Genomic DNA, 19,685 nt, shown 5'->3' on the forward strand with positions numbered 1-19,685 from the left:
CTCCATAGTCACAAATGCGCCTAGGAATAGAACTTCAAGCTTCAGTCTTGTTTTCCCCTGACAAATGAGGGACCAACCAGCTGCCTGTGGAATTTGATTCCGGGGTACTGGGAACATTTGCATCTAAATAAATCTACTCCCATCTGCTGGCGGTTGCCTGAATTTCCAGTCATCGCTGAATCACACTAAATAAATAAATAAACATCCTGGAAGTAGTTTGGGCATCTACTGTTATGTGACCTCGGGGCCATCCCCTTTCCTTCTCTGGGCCTCAGTTTCCCCATATTAAACTCCAGAGGGTGGCACAAAATGACCTGGAACCACCCTCCCACTTTTATCAAGCAAGGATTTTCTCGTTAATATTCCTGGATGATCGGAGACAACAAGGGCAGGCAGACTAGCAGCAGGGATGGGTTTTATTGATCCACTCCTGTATGTAATACTGCTGCGCTGCTGCTAAGTCACTTCAGTCGTGTCGGACTCTGTGCAACCCCAGAGATGGCAGCCCACCAGGCTCCCCCCTCCCTGGGATTCTCCGGGCAAGAACACTGGAGTGGGTTGCCATTTCCTTCTCCAATGCATGAAAGTGAAAAGTGAAAGTGAAGTTGCTCAGTCGTGTCCGACCCTCAGTGACCCCATGCACTGAGGCCTTCCAGGCTCCCCCGTCCCTGGGATTTTCCAGGCAAGAGTACTGGAGTTGGGTGTCATTGCCTTCTCCCCTGTATGTAATAGTCAGTGACATATAGGTCCCATCATCTTTGTTTCTGCACTCATGTGGGAAGGAGACCATTTGCTCCAGTGGTGGGGTGAAGGGGAAGGAAGGCATAAGGGTGATCTGCTCGTTTAAAAAAAAAAAAAAGGCAGGAAACTATGAAACACATTTTCTAAAAGTTTGATTCTAAGATGGTTAAGAAAGTGGGGATAAAGAGTTACATTTAACTGTTCCGATGAGCAGCAAGAGCGCAGCAGCTGGAAGCCTCCCTGGATGCTCAACACTGTGCACTTCTGGGTTTCTGAGGTCAGCAGGCTGCCCGGGAAGGGACAGAATGTGGGCAGTGCGGGGCGAGGAGGAGCCCAACAAACCAGGCAACTGAAGGTTTTCGGGGCACAAATAGCCCCAACTCACTTCACCAAATCCTGAGAGAAAAGAGAAGAAACCTCCATCTCTGTATGAATGTTCTAGCTAACCATGCTGCTGCTGCTGTTAAGTCGCTGCAGTCGTGTCCGACTCTGTGCGACCCCATAGACGGCAGCCCACCGGGGTCCTCTGTCCCTGGGATCCTCCAGGTAAGAATACTGGAGTGGGTTGCCATTTCCTTCTCCGAGCTAACCATGAGTGAACCATGAGTGAATCCATCCATGTTCATTGCAACCCTTCTCAATGGCATGCCTTAGGAATTACCCGCCTGGTACACGGCTCTGAAGGACGTCTTTCTGAACTTGTTTTTTCAAGGATCTGAGATAGGAAGAACAGAAGGGATTGGGATGGAAGAATTTTCCTATCCTCTGAGAGCCTTTTGTTTCGTAGGACAGTGAGGTAGTGGAAAGAGTAAGAGCCCTCTAGTCAAAATTCCTGGCTTTTCCACCTGATGGGCCCAAAATGCAGGAGCATTGGAGTCGCCGGCTCTCCAAGGATTCAATCCCTTGAAACACTGACCCTTGCCTCCTTCCCCTTCCACGGTGCCGGCCCTGGCTCGGTGAACACTTCCAGTTCCCAGATTTCTGTCCTGGGGACCCAGAAGTGTGCAGCCCTGTCAGAAAGTACATTCAGAAAGAGCCAATTCCTTCACTACCTTGACCGCGAAAAACAAAACTCTTGGGCACACAGTCTTCCAAACGACACGCACATTTTGAATTTTTTTTTTTTTTTTTTTCCGAGAGAAAACACGACCCATCGGGTGCCTGGCTGAGGACGAGCATTCAGCCCTCCGGCAGCGACGCTCCTCCCCTCCCCCGGGCCGGCCCCGCCCTTGTCTGTGACTGGCGGGGCGAGACTGCGGAGGCCTGAAGGGGCGGGGGGCCGGGCGGTGAGCCGACTGCGGGCGGAGGCCGGAGCGCGCGCCTTTTTTGTGCGGCTTCTGGCACCTGCCGGATTGGTTCGACTAGCGCGCCCGTCGGAGTGGGCGGAGCCAGCGGACGCCGGACTGGGTGCCCAGTCGCAGCCTGGAGCGGCCGCAGACGGAGCGCACCTTGCAGCCGCCGGGCTCGTCCTAAGGCTCCTGGTCGGGCACTAACCCGGCTTCTGGACTCCAGTCCGACTCCTGCGCCCCCTGCTCCCTAAACTCTCGCTGCAGTCTCCTTAGAGGCGACTCATCGCGACCCCCAGCTCCCTCTCGCCCCGCACTGTCCTCGCTCGCTCGGTCCCATTCCCCGGCGGCGGCGGCGGCTAACCGCAGCCTCTCGCGCCCTCCAAAGCCCTGGAGTGCGCAGCCATGAGCATCCGAGGGATGCTGCGAGCCGCTGTGTTTCTGCTGCTCATCAGAACCTGGCTCGCGGAGGGCAGTGACCTCAGTTCCACCCCGAAATTCCACGTAGAGCTCTCTTCCACCGTGCCCGAAGTCGTCCTGAACCTCTTCGACTGGTAAGCGGGAGCCGCCAGGTGGGGCATGGCGGCGACAGGAGAGGACCGGCGGCAGCCTCGGACCTCTTGGACGGAGCGGGCTGGGGAAGACTTGGACCTGGGCTCGCCGATCCCTGGCGTGCCGGCCCAGCCTCCAGATCCCTGGAGGGTGGTGGGCTGAGAGTAGGGGCGACCGTTCTAGATAGAGACCTGGTGCTTCAGCACACCTGTTAACTGCAGCCCCGGGGGAAGGATGCCCTCCCCCCAAGATCTGCCATCCATCTCCAGGGACCAAAGCCCCTGTCAGCTTTTCCCAGTCACACCCTTTGGCACTTGTAGTATTGAGGGTGGGAGTACAGGGTGATGGGAAATTCACAAAACTGTGGAGACACCTGTTTGAGTCCGGATTTTTTTCTCTATTCCCTGAGGCGCGTGCGTGTATTCGTGAATGTGTGTGTTGAGCAGTGAGGGACCTTTTCCGATGCCGCAGACAGTGCGATCGGTGGCTGTATAACATATAACCATGTGCCTGAGATGGGTGCAATTTTGTAGTGACTCCAATTAAACATTTGAAGATTTGATGTTTGATTTCAAGTTTGTTTGGGTCTGCAAATATCTGAAGAGATGTTAAACAGTCAGCCTTTACGTGGAGATCACACAGAAATGTGTTTGTGATGGCCACAGATCCTGAACACTGGCATATGGGTAGTGCGTGTGGTCCTTAAAACACAGAAATGCATTGCTTTAATTTGGAAATCATTCATGTGAACACTTTGAAATTTTCTCATTAAAGATAATTGAGATTTTTTAAAAAGATAATTGAGAATAATTTTTCAAATGGCAAACCAGAAAATAACATGTATGAGGAAAAAGGGGAGGGGGACAGTTGGGCAAGGTTCCAGCAGAAAGCTCTGCAATGTCCTCAACCCAAGATACCAGATTGCGCTAGTGAACACACACACACACACACACACACACACACACACACGAGATCTGCAGGGGCTGACATTCCATAGTCACTGCGTTATAGTCACTAAGAGTTATAGTGATTCCAGGGCCTATTCTCATTCACAAGCCCCTTTGGGGGAAAAGAGGCCCCAGTGAAGGACTATGTGAATTGAAAGGGTGCATCAGAGACTTCTGGAAAGGCCAGCTCTCTGGGTCCATTTACATGTGCTCACCCAAAACACGTCTAGGCTGGAAACACACGCTTAGCCAAAGAGATGCCTGCTCCAAAAATGCATGTGTTTTTGAGGATGGCTCTGAAACCCAAGGATCAGAAATGGTTTGACTGACGAGGCTCATAAATCTCTGCTACATGAGCAAGGCTCTCTCTGTGTCATATGTCACATGCCAAGTCTTGGAAACAGAGGTGCACAAGAACATGATTCACATAGACGTGATAGCAAAATGCCAGCCCCAGCCTAGGCAGGGGAAATGTGAGTGAGGTGGAGGATACAGGCTGGTGGGCTCAGCTCATGGAGGTACTGAGGAGGTAACGTGCATCCAGGTCCATGGTAAGGTGGGGCTCCTTAGGGGGCTTGAGGTAATATGTTTCTGTGAGCGCTCACGCCTGCCCACACCCTCTCCTCTCCACTTCCCCTACAGTTTCCCCCCATCCCCCCAATTCTGCCTGGTAACAAGAAGCCAGCCTTTATGCCCCACCCTTTGGATAAAGGCTGTGGAGGGGGAGGGGGAAAGAGGAGTCTGCGTCACTGCTGTGCTTCTGGCTGACTCACTGGAGGAAGGGAAGGGAGCGGGGAGACATGTGTACATGTATGATGCACATGTCTGCATCAATAACTGCACGTGTCTGTGTGTGTGCGGGCGGAGAGAAGGCCCGGCGAGTTGATGCCAGGGGTGCTGTTTGCTGTTTGTTTTCTGAGAAGTGATGCAGCATTCACTGATGACCAATACCTACCAATGTCTTCTCTGTTCCAGCAAAAATTGTGCAAATGAAGCTACAGTTCACAAGATTTTGGACAGGGTGCTGTCGAACTATGATAGCCGTCTGAGGCCCAATTTTGGAGGTAAGACACGTCCAGGTACTAGAGCTGAGACACAGCAAGCCAGCCCCACCCAGTGAGCTGACCAGGGGCACTCCTCTGGACTGGCCCCTTCTGCCTCTGCAGACCCCCCTTCCTGACCCTCCAGAGACCCCAGCAGAGCATTTCCAGGCCCCAAGTCCCAGGCCTGTGGCTCTTCTGCCGGCATTTCTCCCACTTCTCTGCCCCCTCCACACTCCTGTACATAGGCCTGATAATGAAGCACATTGCCTGGGCCGCAGAAGCACTCGTCACCCCGGGTGTGCTTCTCCGGCTGGAGTTCTCTGCTCCATCTGTGGGGAGGACACACGTTCCACTTGTGCACACATTCTTTGAACCCTGGGCACTTACCCCCATTCAGCCAGTTGAAAACTAAGGGCATGGTCTTCTCTGCCTAGTTTACTTCGTACACCCGGGTCCCAGGTTCTGCTGCCTCTGCTCACCCACCCAAGCCTTCAGCTCCCACCAAGTTCAGTTTATTGCACACACTGCAGTCAGCATGGGACTTCATATGAATCCCACCTGATTACCTTAGGAACTTCTGATAGCCTTATCTGCTAAGTAAAATCTATAGGCCTCAGATCTCAAGCACAGAGATGAGAAATGACAAAGAAACTGAAGTAACAAACTCCAATACATCAATTTCTCCTGTTGTTGTTGCCTAGCCCCTCACCCCCCACCCCACCCCACCCCGCTTTGGAAAGGGAGATGGGCCATCTCACAGCACAAAGTGACAGGCACCTACCTGGACCGCACGGAATAGGAATAGCATTCTCTGGCTGAGGGGATGCCCAGGAAACCTAGACTAAGTACAGACAAGAGGAAGGGTGCCTTAAATAGACATTAGTCACATTTTGGCTCAAAGGAAAATAGGAAAGAGCCAAAAAGCAAGGTGGATAAGTCAGAGAAAGCACTTCCCTTCCTGCAGGTGGTAGAACTAGACACCCACTCTAAAGGGTTAATGGATGCTAACGTTCACATTAGCACATTTGTGTGAATAGAGGTCTTCTGAATACACAATACCTCCACCCTCGAGGGCACACAGCTGTTAGCAATTGCCTTTGTGGTGGACCACTAGGGGCTCTGCGATCTGCCTAGGAGCTACCTCGAAGACTGAGTTGGTTGCTCGGCACCCTAAGGTTTGGGGGCGAGGCACTTGACTGGTATCCTCTTTGCTGCTTTGCTTCCTTCAAGTGTGAGGGCAGAAGGCGGTGCAGCCCTCGGATCCAAGGTGAGTGTACACTAGGGACTGGGAAGTTGGAGTGGACTGGACAGAAGGCAAGTGCTAGGGCACAGCCAGCACCCCACTGGACCAGTTGCACCAAGCAATGAATGTCAGGTGTCAAGAATGTAGCTGTTGCATTTTTTTTTTCCTCCATTCATCGTTCTCATGTTTTTCAGCAAAGACTGACCAGCAGCCATTCAAGTACATCAAGCACATTCTCCCCACTGCTTCAGGTTGCCATCTCTGCAGGCATACAGGGCCAGGGGGAGGGAACAGAGCAAGGATCAACCTCTGGGGGTCGTCAGGTGCTCCTGACCCACAGATCTTCAAGGCACCTCACCGCCATATTTTGAGCTAACCTGGATTTGTTTACACCTGATGTCTAACCTCCTGGATTACACTAAGCTTCATGGACATGCAGACCTGGGGAGTCTGATAGCAGCTCGGCCCCCAGTTTGGCCAAAGAGTAGATGAAGGTGGGAGGACAAGGACAAGGCAGAACCTTCTAGCATTTAGACAGAGGGAGGCACTACAGGCTCCAAGTCTGGGGCTCTTTTATGGGAGGGAGGGGGCAATCATGGGAGAGCAAGGCCAGGAAGTTTAGGGATGGGGGTAACCCAGCACTCCTGCTGTACACAAAGTCAGATTCTGAAGTTAAGTAGAGTTTCAGGGCTTCGCACACCGGCACACATGCACAGATATGACCCAACTGTGGTTAGCTTCAAATGGGAGATGTTACTTCCTTGAGAAGAGAAGGAAGATGAAGAGGAGGCATAGGAAGGGCCAGAGAAAGTTAACAAAGCTGCTTCTTTCTGAGCAAGAGAAGTGGGTCTCCATAGTGCTGCAGAAGCAGGTCCCTAACAGCTTCGCTTAGCCTGTCACTTGGCATGACATAGGTGTGGAGCAAAGGATAAATGGACCACCTTCAGCACTCCTTCAGTTACCTCCTCTTCCTCTGGTACTCTGATGGATACTAGAGAGGAAGTAGAGTTGGGGTTGCAAAGTTTCCAAGAGGGACGGGAGTGCTCACCCCCGCTCCCACTTTTTCTGCCTTCTTGAGTCCATCAGGAGGGACAGCAATGGGATATGAGGCTGAGACCATCACCCCAAAGATAGCATTTAGACACCTTATCTGGAAGCTTCTTGTTCCCCTCTGTTATGCTTGTAGGGGTGTGGTATCTTAGTTAAGCTCTCATTATGACCACTGCTTGCCCATAAGGTATTCCCTCTATGTGGATAAATTTAAAAAAATATCTCAGGTCCCCTTCCTTCAGGTCACAGTCCTGGGCCAGGACTCATGGCTTGCTGAGGGGAATGTGGACTGCACGTTCCCACTTGCCCCTTTAACTGGGAGCCTTTGGACAAAGCAGAGCCCTGGCACTTTAGGGTTCAGATCCCCTGGATTCTGCTGTAAAGGATGGGATTGCCTGAGTGATACAGAATGGTCCAGGATTACAGGTTTGACACTAGAGTGAGCTAGCCAAGGGGATGGCTGCCCCGCCCTTCTGGGGCTTGTTGCCTTCCTAACACAGCTTTCATCCTCCTCTAAAGGCATGCAGAGAACCTGAAAGGCTATAATAAAGAAAAACTGCCTTTCTAGAAACCCCTATCACTACAAGCACTTTGCCAGGGATCATTCACAGTAGCCCTGAATGCTGGAGTTGGTTATGCCCTCACACAGAGTCCCATTTACTTCTCAGATGCCATTCATACATGGATTCCCAGTAGCACTTTCTAGATTAGTTTCTAGGCAGTCAGCCTGCAGTGAAGCCAGCAGGCTGAATTGGAAGCCTCACTCTTGTTTCCATAACAGCAGTGTGATATAATACACGTAGAATAATGGTTCAGCTGTGGAGCCAGGTGGAGGGGGTCCTGAGTCAATAAGGAAACAATAAAAATGTTTTTTTCTACAGTACTTTATAGTTATGACATATTTTCACATTCATTATCACATTGGAATGGGCAGTGCTAACACCTAGTCCTGAAAAAGAAAGCCAGGAGGCAGAAACATAGACACACACATACACGGATTCAATCACAGTTACATATTAATACATACAAACACCCTCACATATGTACTCATTCACATGAACACACTCAAAATCACTCATTCACTCACACATAGACACATATTCACACATGGTTTGACATTCATATACATGAAGACACTCACATTCACACATGTTCACACACAAACATGTCCAAATTTTTACCAACTCACAAACACATTCACATAGGAACATGCTCACACATTCACTCATAGGTGTATAGTGATACACTAACACAGATGAATATGCTCATGGGTTCACTTGCACATCAACATAATTGCACATTCACTCACACACAAACACAGTCACAAACACTCACACATTTAACTATACTCACTTGGACATGTTCAAATGTTTTCTCAAGCACATCAACATGCATACATAAACTCACACTTATACACTCATAAGTGTGATGAGTGTGAGTGTAGAAGCATAATCACTTATCACACTTTTCACTTGCATATGAACAAAGTCACATGCAGAAATGTATTCACATATACACACAATGAGCATGCTCACTCACACATACAGTCACATACCCATAAATTCACTTACATTCCCAAACACAACTTTTCACACGCAAACATAATCATGCATTCACTCACACATGGACATGCTCACAAATATATTAACAAGTGAACAGGCTCACACAAACAACCTACATAGTCACTCCCACATGATGTATGCAAATACACGCATGTACTCACACATTCTTTCACCCAGAAATGTGCTCACACATTCACTCACACACAATCATGCTCACAAACAACATTCATGAATTCACTCACACATGAATATTTTCATGCATTAACATGCACACATATACAAACACACCTACAAATTAACTCACACACAAACAAGCTCACAAACACACCCATGTTCACACATTGCCTTGTACACTAACAAGCTCACGTACATTCACAGTCACACATTCTCTCATACATGAACATACAAACATCCATTTGTACAGGAACATACTTATAATTCACTCCCATACAACATTCCTACATACATGCACATGTTCACATATTTATTCCCACACAACACATTCAAGTACACAAATACACTCATGCATTTTTCTCACACACAGGCATGCTCACATACATTCATGTGCACACTGGCACATTCACCTGCACATGAATACATGCACAGATTTACTCATGTCTGTGAACATGATCACATCCACTCATGCACACAGCTCACACATTTATTCTTCATTCACACGAAGACACACATTCACTCACACATAGACACATTCACATGAACTCACACAAATATGCTCATGCACAGCATATATCTCGTTTTGGGTTTCATTGTTCTTGAGTTTTTATCCAGAAAACATTTAGAAAAAGAATGCTAAAAAAAAAAAAAAAGAAAGAAAAAGAATGCTTCATCCCCTTATTTTTTCTTTATTTTGGCCTGACCCTTTCTTTTCAGCATACTGTGAGCCAAGCCCTTCTCTAAGTGCTTGGCTTGCATTAACTATGAGCTAAGTACTATCATTATCCTCATTCTGAGGAAACTGAGGCTCAGAGAGGTTAGGTAACTTTTTCAAGGTCACACAGCTAGTAAGTGCCAAAATGAGGTTCAAACTCAGGCAGTTTTTTACCCTTTTTCCTACCCTGAATGTAATAGTGTCTTCCTGTATTGTAGGCACCCCTGTGCCAGTGGGAGTGTCTATCTATGTCTCCAGTATTGAACAGATCTCAGAAGTGACTATGGTAAGTGTGTCAGCTCCAGCCTTGGGGAGGGGGACCAGGTACATGAGACAAGGAGCAGGGTCATAAGCGAACTCCTGTTGTTGTGACCTGCAGCAGAGCCCACATGGAGGAACATAATAGGTTTCAGAAACTACAACCACCTGAAATGAAAAATAAATCCAGATGTATTATAGATCTAAAAGTGGAAGACCTATGAAGCTTTTAAAATATAAGATATTGTTTTAGTGTCTTTGAGATAGGTAAGGAGTTTTTTTAAAAAGACACAGAAAACACATATTATAAAAATAAATACTGGTAACTTCAACTATAATAATATTCTCTTTAGCCAAAACTTTTGGCACTTCAGCTTTGTAAAAGAAACAAAACCAGTATGAAAAGTTTGAAAGGAAAACTCAGATTGGACTATGATATTTGCAACACAAATGACTGGTATTGAAAATACACATAATTCCTGCGAATTAATAAGAATATTTTAAAACAACAGAAAAATGATCAGAAAATACAAACAGGAATTTCACTTTTGTGAAGAAATCCAAGTAGCAGATAAACTTATGAAATGATATTTGACTTTATTATTATTCAGTGAAATGCAAAATAAGACCACAGTGAGAACCCATTACATACCTGCTGCACCAGCAAAAAGTCAAAAGTCAGACAAAACCAATATTGGCAAGGTAGGAGCACTGGGAACTCTCATCTGCAGTTAGTGGGGATATAAACTGGAACTTTAGCTTCATAGTTCTTATTTCATTGTGATTTTGGTATGTATGGTGTCATCACATAGTAATATACATAGTATATTCATATAAGGCAATATTATCCAGCAATACAAGTGAACGAATTTTAATTATCAACATCAAGCTGAACAAACACACAAGCACAATGTTGAGTGAAAGAAGCAAGCTATGAACACAGAGAGTGTGATTTCTTTCAGAAAAAAAATTTTAAATAAGTCCAAGTAAGCAATACATTTCTTAGAAATGCATAGGCAATAAAACTTAGGAAAACATGGAGAAAAAATGTAAAAAGCAAAATTATTACCATTAAAAGTTAAGATAATGCATTGCTGCTGGGAGATGTGGGAAATATGATCTGCAGGGGATACACTGAAGCTTGAAAGTTATTGGGAACATTGTATTTCTTAACCTGAATTTTAATTATATGGAGCTCATTTTATTATCCCTAACATTGAACATTCTTACATGTTTCATTACTTGTCTATATTTAGGATAGATTTCATATACCTGCATGCACACACACACACACACAAACTCAGAGGACCAAAAGCTGAACAACCCCACTTACAACTGGGATTTATCTTTCTCTCCTCAGGACTATACCATTACGATGTTTTTTCATCAGACCTGGAAAGATCCACGTTTAGCGTATCATGAGACCAACCTGAACTTGACCCTGGACTATCGACTGTTTGAGAAGTTGTGGGTCCCTGACTGCTACTTTCTAAATAGCAAGGAGGCATTTGTTCATGATGCAACTGTGGAAAACCGCGTGTTTCAGCTTCACCCAGATGGAACCGTGCGGTATGGCATACGGTGAGTTCCCCAGGGACCTGAGGATCGCCCTGGCAGGACTGATCTCTGCCTTTGGTCATATATTATGCAGCATCCAGGGAGCCCAGGGGTGCTCAGTTGTGCATCTACTGCCTATAGCTTTGTACAAACAGAATGTATGCACACTGGAACGCCCTGCTGGTATATTTGTAACATAATAGATGGTCACCAAAGCCCTTCTCACAGCCTCATCTCTTACAAACCATCTTGCAGGACAAGTGTAAGAGATAAATTTATCTCAGAAAATTTCTACAACAGGTAGCTACTAGGGTATAGCTCTTTCACACACACACACACACACACACACACACACACACACACACACCACCTACTGTACAAAATGGAAATCACTTTAAGAGTTGAAAGAGACAAGCGTGGCACCTGGGAAGAGCAGGACAAAGAGAGGTCCAGAGGCTCCCAGCTGGGGTTGCAGAAAGCTTTTGTAAATCCTCTTCCCCACTGGTCCCTTCTCCCATGGCCCCAGGTCTTCCAAGATCCCTCCTCAGATTCTTCTATAGGACTTCCCACGTGGCAGTTGAAGCCTCATTCCATAGCTAACCTCAGAGATATTAATCCCTCCTGCCCATTTACACTCACTGGCATTTGCTAAGCCCTAGGACACTCATAAGCAGATGCACAGAGATGGATGTGCTGCAGGGGCAGTTCTCATAGCCAAAGGTGTGTCTGGGTCGCTGCTCACATCAGTGTGTGCACACCACATAATCAGATCTAGCACTTCAGCTGCTTCAGTGTCGTGGTTTCCTAACAGGCTTGCTGCTTCTTCAGCAAGAAAGTCCCCTTTCCGACGCTGCATTCAGTTTCCTCCAGGGTCCTTCCCATTCTGACACCCCAAGGTTTTCTGACATGCCATACATCTGTCCTCATCTCTATTAGTCCTACACCACTTTTTGGTTTCTTTGTCACATATAGATTTCCTCTCTCCTCCTTACACAACTCATCTTTACTGTAACTCATCTTTCCTCTGGAGGGAAGGAATAGAGGGGAAGAGAGAGAAGGAAACAAGAAAGGAAAAGGAGAACCCAACTTTAATGTAGGTAGTGTGGGCCAGTCCTTGGGGTACCTGTCCCCACTCCAGCCCTGCAGTTTTCTAAGGAACAGTTACTTGCCTGGGCTGGACTCATTTTCCTCTTTCTTTTGCTTTTCCTTTGCAGGCTCACCACCACAGCAGCTTGTTCCATGAATCTGGAAAAATTCCCTCTGGACAAGCAGACCTGCAAGCTGGAGGTGGAGAGCTGTACGTTTGTCTCCCACGGCCCCTTCTTCCCTTCCTGGGTGTGGGGCCATGAGGAGACCAAGGGTGCACTTGACAGTGAGAGGGACTGCATATGTCCCCTACTCCCTCCCCACCTTTTCTAGGTAGATAGATAGATAAACAGACAGATGGACAGACAGACAGGGGTGTATATATATATGGCATCTGGGAGAAGGTGGCCTTTGGATGAAATAGTCCCATATGGGAATGTGCCATGCTCTGGGGAATTTGTGCACAAGCTCATGGCACATCTGTCTACTCTGCTTTCCTTCCTGGATAAGAAACTCCAGACTGAAAGTTCTCTTTTCATGTGCCCCGCTGCCCCAGGATCAGACCCACAAAACTGCAAACTGCAGGTTCCAGCTATCCTTTGGTTTTCACAAACTCCTCTGGTATGAAAGTACCTGTGCCTGCTTCCTTTGACTCTGCTCGCTTCGCCCCTGTAGATGGCTACACAGTTGACGACATCCTGCTCTACTGGGAAGGCAGTGGGAATGCCGTCCAGGGGACAGAGAAGCTTCACATCCCTCAGTTCAGCTTCCTGGGAAAGACGATCAGTACCAAAGAGGTGTTTTTCTACACAGGTGGGTCTGACCCCTTCCTTCTCTCCTGTCTATTGTCTCTTTTGTATGCTAGGGAACTCCTGATGACCTCTGCCTTTGACCTCTAGAATCTCTTCTGCTTTCTTTCCTATTCTCTTCTTGTTCTAGACACCTTGCAAAGCCCCCTTCAGGAAGTCCCAGAGGCTTACGTTCTGCCAGTGAGGAAATGAGTGCAGCAGCACTTGGCTGTGTTTGACACTCCACAGGCCTCCTTTCAGGGCCAGCTGCTCCATCTGTGGCACCTTTGAAATATCTGCTCTCTCTCCCATTTCAACTTCAGTGGACATGGAGCAACTGAGGAAGGAAGGAAGAGATAGCAGACTTGCTGTGCCACATGGGCCTACTAATATGTGCCATCGTCACTGGCCTTAAGGCAGCAAAAAGGGTCAGGTCTGCAGACTGCCCAGGCTGGGATAGTAGAGGCTGAAGTGGCCATTGGTTTCCCCTCAACCATCCTGTACTTCACCCTGAATATCCCCTCAGCCCTGCCACCCTAATATCAGTCTGTCTCCTGGCCAGGTTCCTATGTGCGCCTGATCCTGAGGTTCCTGGTCAAAAGGGAAGTCACCAGTTACCTTGTGCAGATCTATTGGCCCAGCGTCCTTACCACTGTTGTTTCTTGGATATCATTTTGGATGAACTATGAATCTTCTGCAGCCAGGGTGACAGTCGGTAAGTCCTGTCCCCATCTCAGGAAAGAACTTGGCTCATCTTGCTCAGAAAAAAGCTGAGAGTAAGGAGCAGTGTGTGACTGCACAGGCAAGGGAACAAGATGGGGCCTGACTAACAGGCATCTGTACAGGTGCCCAGCCAACCCCCAGCAGAGAGACCAACATTGGATACAGATGCAAAAAAACATCAGGGTTGGGATCTTGATATGTTCAGTCCAAACTATCAGAATTTCTATTTGCTAGATACATAAATGAATGGATAAGTCACAAATTTACATTAGAAATGGAACACAATAAACACTGATTAAGAAGCATATCAAAATGCCTGTGAAGCAGCAGAGGGCTTCTAGATGAACTGCCCTTGACAAATGTCTAATAAAAGGCTGAGATACACACAGTCAGAGTCCAGAAGAAGAAATGACCTGGGTCTTCTTGGCTATAACTGCAGTAGAAAAGTACTGCTCAACCTGGGTTTTGAAGACTTCCAGGAGGCAGAGATATAAGTCGCAGAATTCCCTGAAAGAGGAAGTAGCTTGATTACAGGTAAAGGGTAAATTGAAGGGTACTTAGGGCTTCCCTGGTAGCTCAGTTGGTAAAGAATCTGCCTGCAATGCAGAAGACCCCAGTTTGATTCCTAGGTCAGGAAGATCCTCTGGAGAAGGGATAGACTACCCACTCCAGTATTCTTGGGCTTCCCTTGTGGCTTAGCTGGTGAAGAATCTGCCCGCGATGCGAAAGACCTGGGTTTGATCCCTGGGTTGGGAAGATCCCCTGGAGAAGGGAAAGGCTACCCACTCCAGTATTCTAGTCTGGAAAATACCACAGACTGTATAATCCATGGGGGCGCAAAGAGTTGGACATAACTGAGGAACTTTCACACTTTCACCTGGGGCACAAACTGGAGAAGTGGGGAGAGTATCAGGAAGAAAGCCTGGGCTGACTTGGGAATAACTTCAAATTCCACTTTAAGCAGTTGGAATTTCATGTCTAAACAATGGGGAGCATTGAAGACTTCTGAGTAGTACCAAGGAGGGGCCTAAGCTCCCAAATATATTTGGTCCCACTCTTCAGAATGCCTGTCTATCCCACACTCTGGTCTGCTTTCTCCTTCACCATCTTTGGGGCAGACTTGTTAGCCTTCTTCTTTAGGAGCACACAGTACACTAAACCTTTATATTTGTGCAATATTTTAGTGCTCACCAAACCTTCTGAGAGATGGATTACAGGAAAGCCTATATACTAGGAGGCAAAAAAGGGAAGGAGCATCATAGGGTAAAATGGGGCTTGATGTGTAACTCACTATGAACCATGGCTGGAGATTCTTGACTTGCCCCTAAGAACAATAATCACTGAACTGTTGAAGTACAGGCTGGGCCTAAAGATGGGGGTGAAGAAGCTAAAAGGGCAATTGAGCCAAGGTCTTAAGCCAGGAAAGCTAAATGCCTTTTGCTGAGGGCCCTCCTGACCTCAGAGATGGCCTTTGCTCCCTTCCAGTGGGATGTGGGCCTGATGGCTTGTGCAAGAACTTCAGCCTCCTGAGGGGACTAACTCTGTGCTGTGTTGTTTATAGGTTTGACTTCAATGCTCATCCTGAACTCCATCAACTCACATCTGCGGAATCAATTCCCCCAATTTTCCTGTATCAAGGCCATCGACATCTATATGGTCGTATGCTTCTTCTTCGTGTTCTTGTCCTTGGTGGAGTATGTCTACATCAACTACCTTTTCTACAACCGAAGAGGATCCCGGCATTCTCAGAGGCAACTCAGAAGAGCCCTAAGAGTCATGGAGCGCTACCGCTACCGAGAGGCAGAGCAGGTTTGGCTTTTTGAATGACAATCCACTTTCCTTGAGCACCTCTTAAACCAAAGATTAGCACTTGAACCTTTTGTATTTCTTAGCTCCTTTCATCTTCACACAACACACACACACACACACACACACACACACACACTAGATAAGACAGAAGTAGAACAATTTATTTTCACTCCTTTATAGGTTGAGTTATTGTCCAAGGTCACAAGGCTAACAAGTGGCAGAGATAGACTTCCCCAGACCTTTGGGCTTCAGATCTGGTCTACTCAGCATGCTTCACAGGGTAGGCCGTGGAGCCAGAAGGTCAAAGGGAACACAGGGAAGCTGCAAGGAAGAGACACCAGAGAGGCTGACCTACCTCTCCTTCCTTTGCTCTTCTGACTCCAAAAGCCATGCTGAGTCTTTTGCTGCTGGCAGTGTGTTAGTGTCCCTGCTTCACAGGGAGCCCACACCCACCTGCCTGAGAAGGTCTTGCCTCTGCTCACTACACAGCACTCCAGAGTGGGCAGCATAAGCTCTCGATGCTAACAGCCTTGTATATGCTAACAGCCTCTTGGTCCTGTTCCTCAGCACCATGCGCACAAGAGACGCCGGGAAGAAGAGGCAGTTTGCCCAGTGGATGAGCCCATCAATCGTGCTGACGAGGAAAGTCCTTCCTCTCCTCCCTCCCCAAAAGTGATTGTTCATACAGCATTCAATGACCAGGTTCACCTAGAAGATGAAACTGACTCTCCTCCCTCTAGCCCATGGTGGGCCGGCCTAGCAAGCCCAGAAAGTCTTGGCTCTTTGGCCTCCCTCACAAAGGAGGCACCACTGGCCTCCTCAGAAAGCCTCAGTTCGCTGTCCTCTCTCTCTGATGGGGCCTCGCTGGCCACCACAGAAAGCCTGAGTGATCTCCCGTCCACCTCAGAGCAGGTGGTGCACGATGACGGCATTCGAGTTAATGGTATTGATGTTGATAACAGTGTTGTTCCCACCGAAATCCGCAACCTTGCTGAGACCCATGACCCAGAAGAAGACCCTGGAGAGAGCTCTGACTCCGATGAGAGTGAAGACAATGGCCCCAGCAAGAAGCGTCTGCTTGTCCATGGCCAGAGGCATGTGCAAGAAGCAACCTATGAGCTTCAGGAGATCTGTAACACCCTTCGTGATATCCATAGCTTACCTGATGATGTCATAGTTGAGAGCGGCTACCCTGACCTTGAGGAGCAACTCAAGCGTAAAGTTGACAGTACCGGAAGCCTTCATAGTGATGATTTTATGGACTTTGATGGAGACAAGGAGAGCAACTCGGAGTCTGATAACAGTTTCCCCCCAAGCCCTGGCTGCTCCTTCAGTAAAGGGTTCTCCTCCGATCTCTTTCACCCTGACTACATTCCTAAGGTTGACCAATGCTGCCGGCTCCTCTTCCCTCTTGCCTTCGTGGTGTTCAACATTGTGTACTGGGTGTATCATATCTATTAGTTCCCTAGCGTCCCCAAGTGGCAGGGACACTGTGCTGTGCCCCTTTCGTAGTTCCTTTTTGTTCCATTTTGCCTTCTTTTCTGTCTTCATTTTACATTATAGTTATTAGGCACTTGAGTCCATTCCACCTTTTTCTTTATAAATATGATGTGAGAAGTAGTTGAAAAGGATGTATTCTGGCCAGAAGGGAAGGGATTGAAGAGGAGTTCGAGGTAAAGAACACACTGAATTTCCCTTCCTTCTGAAGACTATCACATTGTCAATGACTTCTAACACCTAAGTAAGACAGAAAAGCCACCTGGAAATGTTTACAGGACAGAGAGGAGCCAAATTGGAGGACAGGAAGGATCTGAGCCCTGTGTACAAAAACATTTTTGGGGACTTTTCTGTCCCACTGAAGTGTTAAATTTTCTTTTTCATTAGTTTTTTCTTCTGTTTTTTTTTTTTTTTCCCCTTCCTAGTGATTATGGTCCTTGCTCACCCTCTGCTTAGGGTTTCATAAGAGAAAGCCAGACTGGGTTGTAGAAGGGCTAGCCATCTCTTGCAAGTGCAGGCGGTGGCTCTAGGGAACTTGGGGATTCTGAAAGTGCCTTTTCCGCACTATTTTTTCTGTTGCATTTTGAACCTGTTGCATTTGTACCCTGTTCTGGTGCAGGGTGGGTGGGTAGGGGTGCTGAGTGAGATGTCAGGATAAGTGACAGAGCGTGCTTCCAGCAGGAGCTTGCAGAGCATGATGATGCTGGATTGGAGATCACTCAGATTGAGCCAGCATCTTTGGAAGGATTTAAACTTCTCTTGTGTATGTTTCTGCTTCAAAATGCTTGATGATAGGGACTTAGTACATCTGTCTGGTCAGATTCTGAGTTGATCATCACTAGACACAGTATAAGAACTTGGTGAATGAAGACTAGGGTTAGGAAAGTTCACCATCTAATCTAGAATAGCAGATGAACAACTGTTGTGAGTCTAGATAATAATTATTTCTGTTTGTTTAGTGCATAGTAAGTGTCAACAAGCTCACCCACACATCAGATTGCCGAACCCTCACAAGAGTCCTGTCAGGCAGGGAAGGCAAAGCACATTGTCTCCAGTGTTCTGAGGGGAAAAATGGAATTTATGTACAATGCTTGAGGGCATGCATCCAATGAGGGGTGGAGTCATCCCACTTGCTCTTCCTTCTTCTTGTCCTCTTAACTCTGTCAGCTGAGGCTCTCCCCTCTTGCCCCTCTCTTTTACAAAACGATTTGTTCCATCAGGTTCTGCTTACGTGCCAGCATCAGACCTCATTCTACAGCACCTGGAGCTGCAGAAAGAAGCCAGTGACCAGCCAATAGGTGTGAAGTGAGCACGCTGAACATGGGCACTGCCTACCCAGTGGGCTCCTAAGGGAAGAGGGCAGTAGGCTGCAGGCCAACTTGCCAAGCAGCTCCACTTCATTGATGCAGGAGGTGGGGGAGCAAGACTGGTGAAACACTCAGCTGATGTCCCTCCTTCCTATGTAGGCAGCCTCTCCTGCAGCCCCTCAGCCACTTACACTGTTAACTGTGTTCCTATATTTGTGTTTCTGTGTATACCTGGGTGTGTGTCTGCATCAGTTTAGTTCTGCATGCACATACAATCACTTGAGAAGCTGTATAGTTCTATGTATGTCAGTGTAAGTCTATATTGGTGTGTTTAAGATTGTTGATATAACAACATGTAGATGCAAATGTGTGTGCACCCCTATGAAAGAGTGTGTAAACTTATGACTTATGTATGTGTATTTATAAGCTATGTTTATTTATCTGAAATGGGTGTGAAAGGAAATACACCTGAAAGCATATATATTCCCTGTAGGTAGCCCTTCTAGAACCACCAGAATTATCTTGGTCTTTTCCCACATCAGGGCTGGGCGGGTATATCTGACCAGGCTACTTAACTGAATGTTTCTTTCCAATTCCCTTGTCCCAGGGAGCAGGGTCTCCCGGTTCCCATATACTCCTGTCTCCTGGATGGAAGAGGCAGAAAATGTGAATGTAGTCTCAGGAAGTGATCATTTAGTGCCTTGACATAGGAAATGCTCAGCAGTCTGTACATATATACACACACAGATAATCCACAAACACAGCCACACACATGTATGTTCACATGCAGCATCACACGTTTACCCTCATATCTGCATACAGACACACACACACACACACACACGCACACACACACACACACACACACACATCTTGTGAGATAGCTAAAAACAAGAAAGATGCTGCCAGAATGTTTAAGATAGCCTCTTTCTTTTTGGACACCCCTCACAGAGCGGTGAGGGGATGAGCCGTGACCTCACATCAGAAGCTCCCTTCATGGCTATTTGAAAGGCTTGCTTTCTGGGGCTTAAACATTGGTTGATTGATTTTGATTGGGGTTTCCAGTACCCAGGAGTGCCTTTGAGCCCTGCAGGAGGTGGGCAGTTCATTTGGGATGGGAGATCATACAGATAGATTGGAGCAGTGAGGACAAAAAAAGAAGGCTTTAAGATGTATCTGGCAGAAATGCTCAGGAAGGCTTCAGAGCAAGGGCAGAGAGCCCAGTTGTAAATATCTCCATAGATCCATGTACCTTATAGATCTTAGATCTTATTATACCTTAAGAAAGAATACCTGGCCCTAGTGTGCTGCAATGAGAGCAGTTGAACTACTGTGACTCACAGTGTG

At 47.3% G+C, this 19,685-nt stretch overlaps 1 protein-coding gene across 1 annotated transcript; it reads left to right on the top strand.

Annotated features, from left to right (window-relative positions):
* Nucleotides 1-2,432: 2,432 nt before the first annotated feature.
* On the top strand, nucleotides 2,433-16,995 carry GABRQ (gamma-aminobutyric acid type A receptor subunit theta). Its single transcript, NM_001192639.1, has 9 exons — nucleotides 2,433-2,581; nucleotides 4,502-4,590; nucleotides 9,532-9,599; nucleotides 10,932-11,152; nucleotides 12,343-12,425; nucleotides 12,890-13,027; nucleotides 13,565-13,717; nucleotides 15,287-15,523; nucleotides 16,205-16,995. The coding sequence occupies exons 1-9, from the start codon at nucleotides 2,433-2,435 to the stop codon at nucleotides 16,993-16,995; spliced, it is 1,929 nt and encodes a 642-aa protein (NP_001179568.1).
* Nucleotides 16,996-19,685: the final 2,690 nt, after the last annotated feature.

The sequence above is a fragment of the Bos taurus genome, chromosome X (genome assembly GCF_002263795.3).
Source record: "Bos taurus isolate L1 Dominette 01449 registration number 42190680 breed Hereford chromosome X, ARS-UCD2.0, whole genome shotgun sequence".
Taxonomy (NCBI): Eukaryota; Metazoa; Chordata; class Mammalia; order Artiodactyla; family Bovidae; genus Bos; species Bos taurus.

Excerpts from the sequence above, each read along its gene's own strand:
- GABRQ (NM_001192639.1), top strand. The coding sequence starts at position 2,433 with ATGAGCATCCGAGGGATGCTGCGAGCCGCTGTGTTTCTGCTGCTCATC. Across the intron at positions 12,426-12,889 it reads CAAGCTGGAGGTGGAGAGCT|ATGGCTACACAGTTGACGAC; the intron begins GTACGTTTGTCT and ends TCGCCCCTGTAG. Across the intron at positions 15,524-16,204 it reads GGAGCGCTACCGCTACCGAG|AAGTGATTGTTCATACAGCA; the intron begins AGGCAGAGCAGG and ends CTCCCTCCCCAA.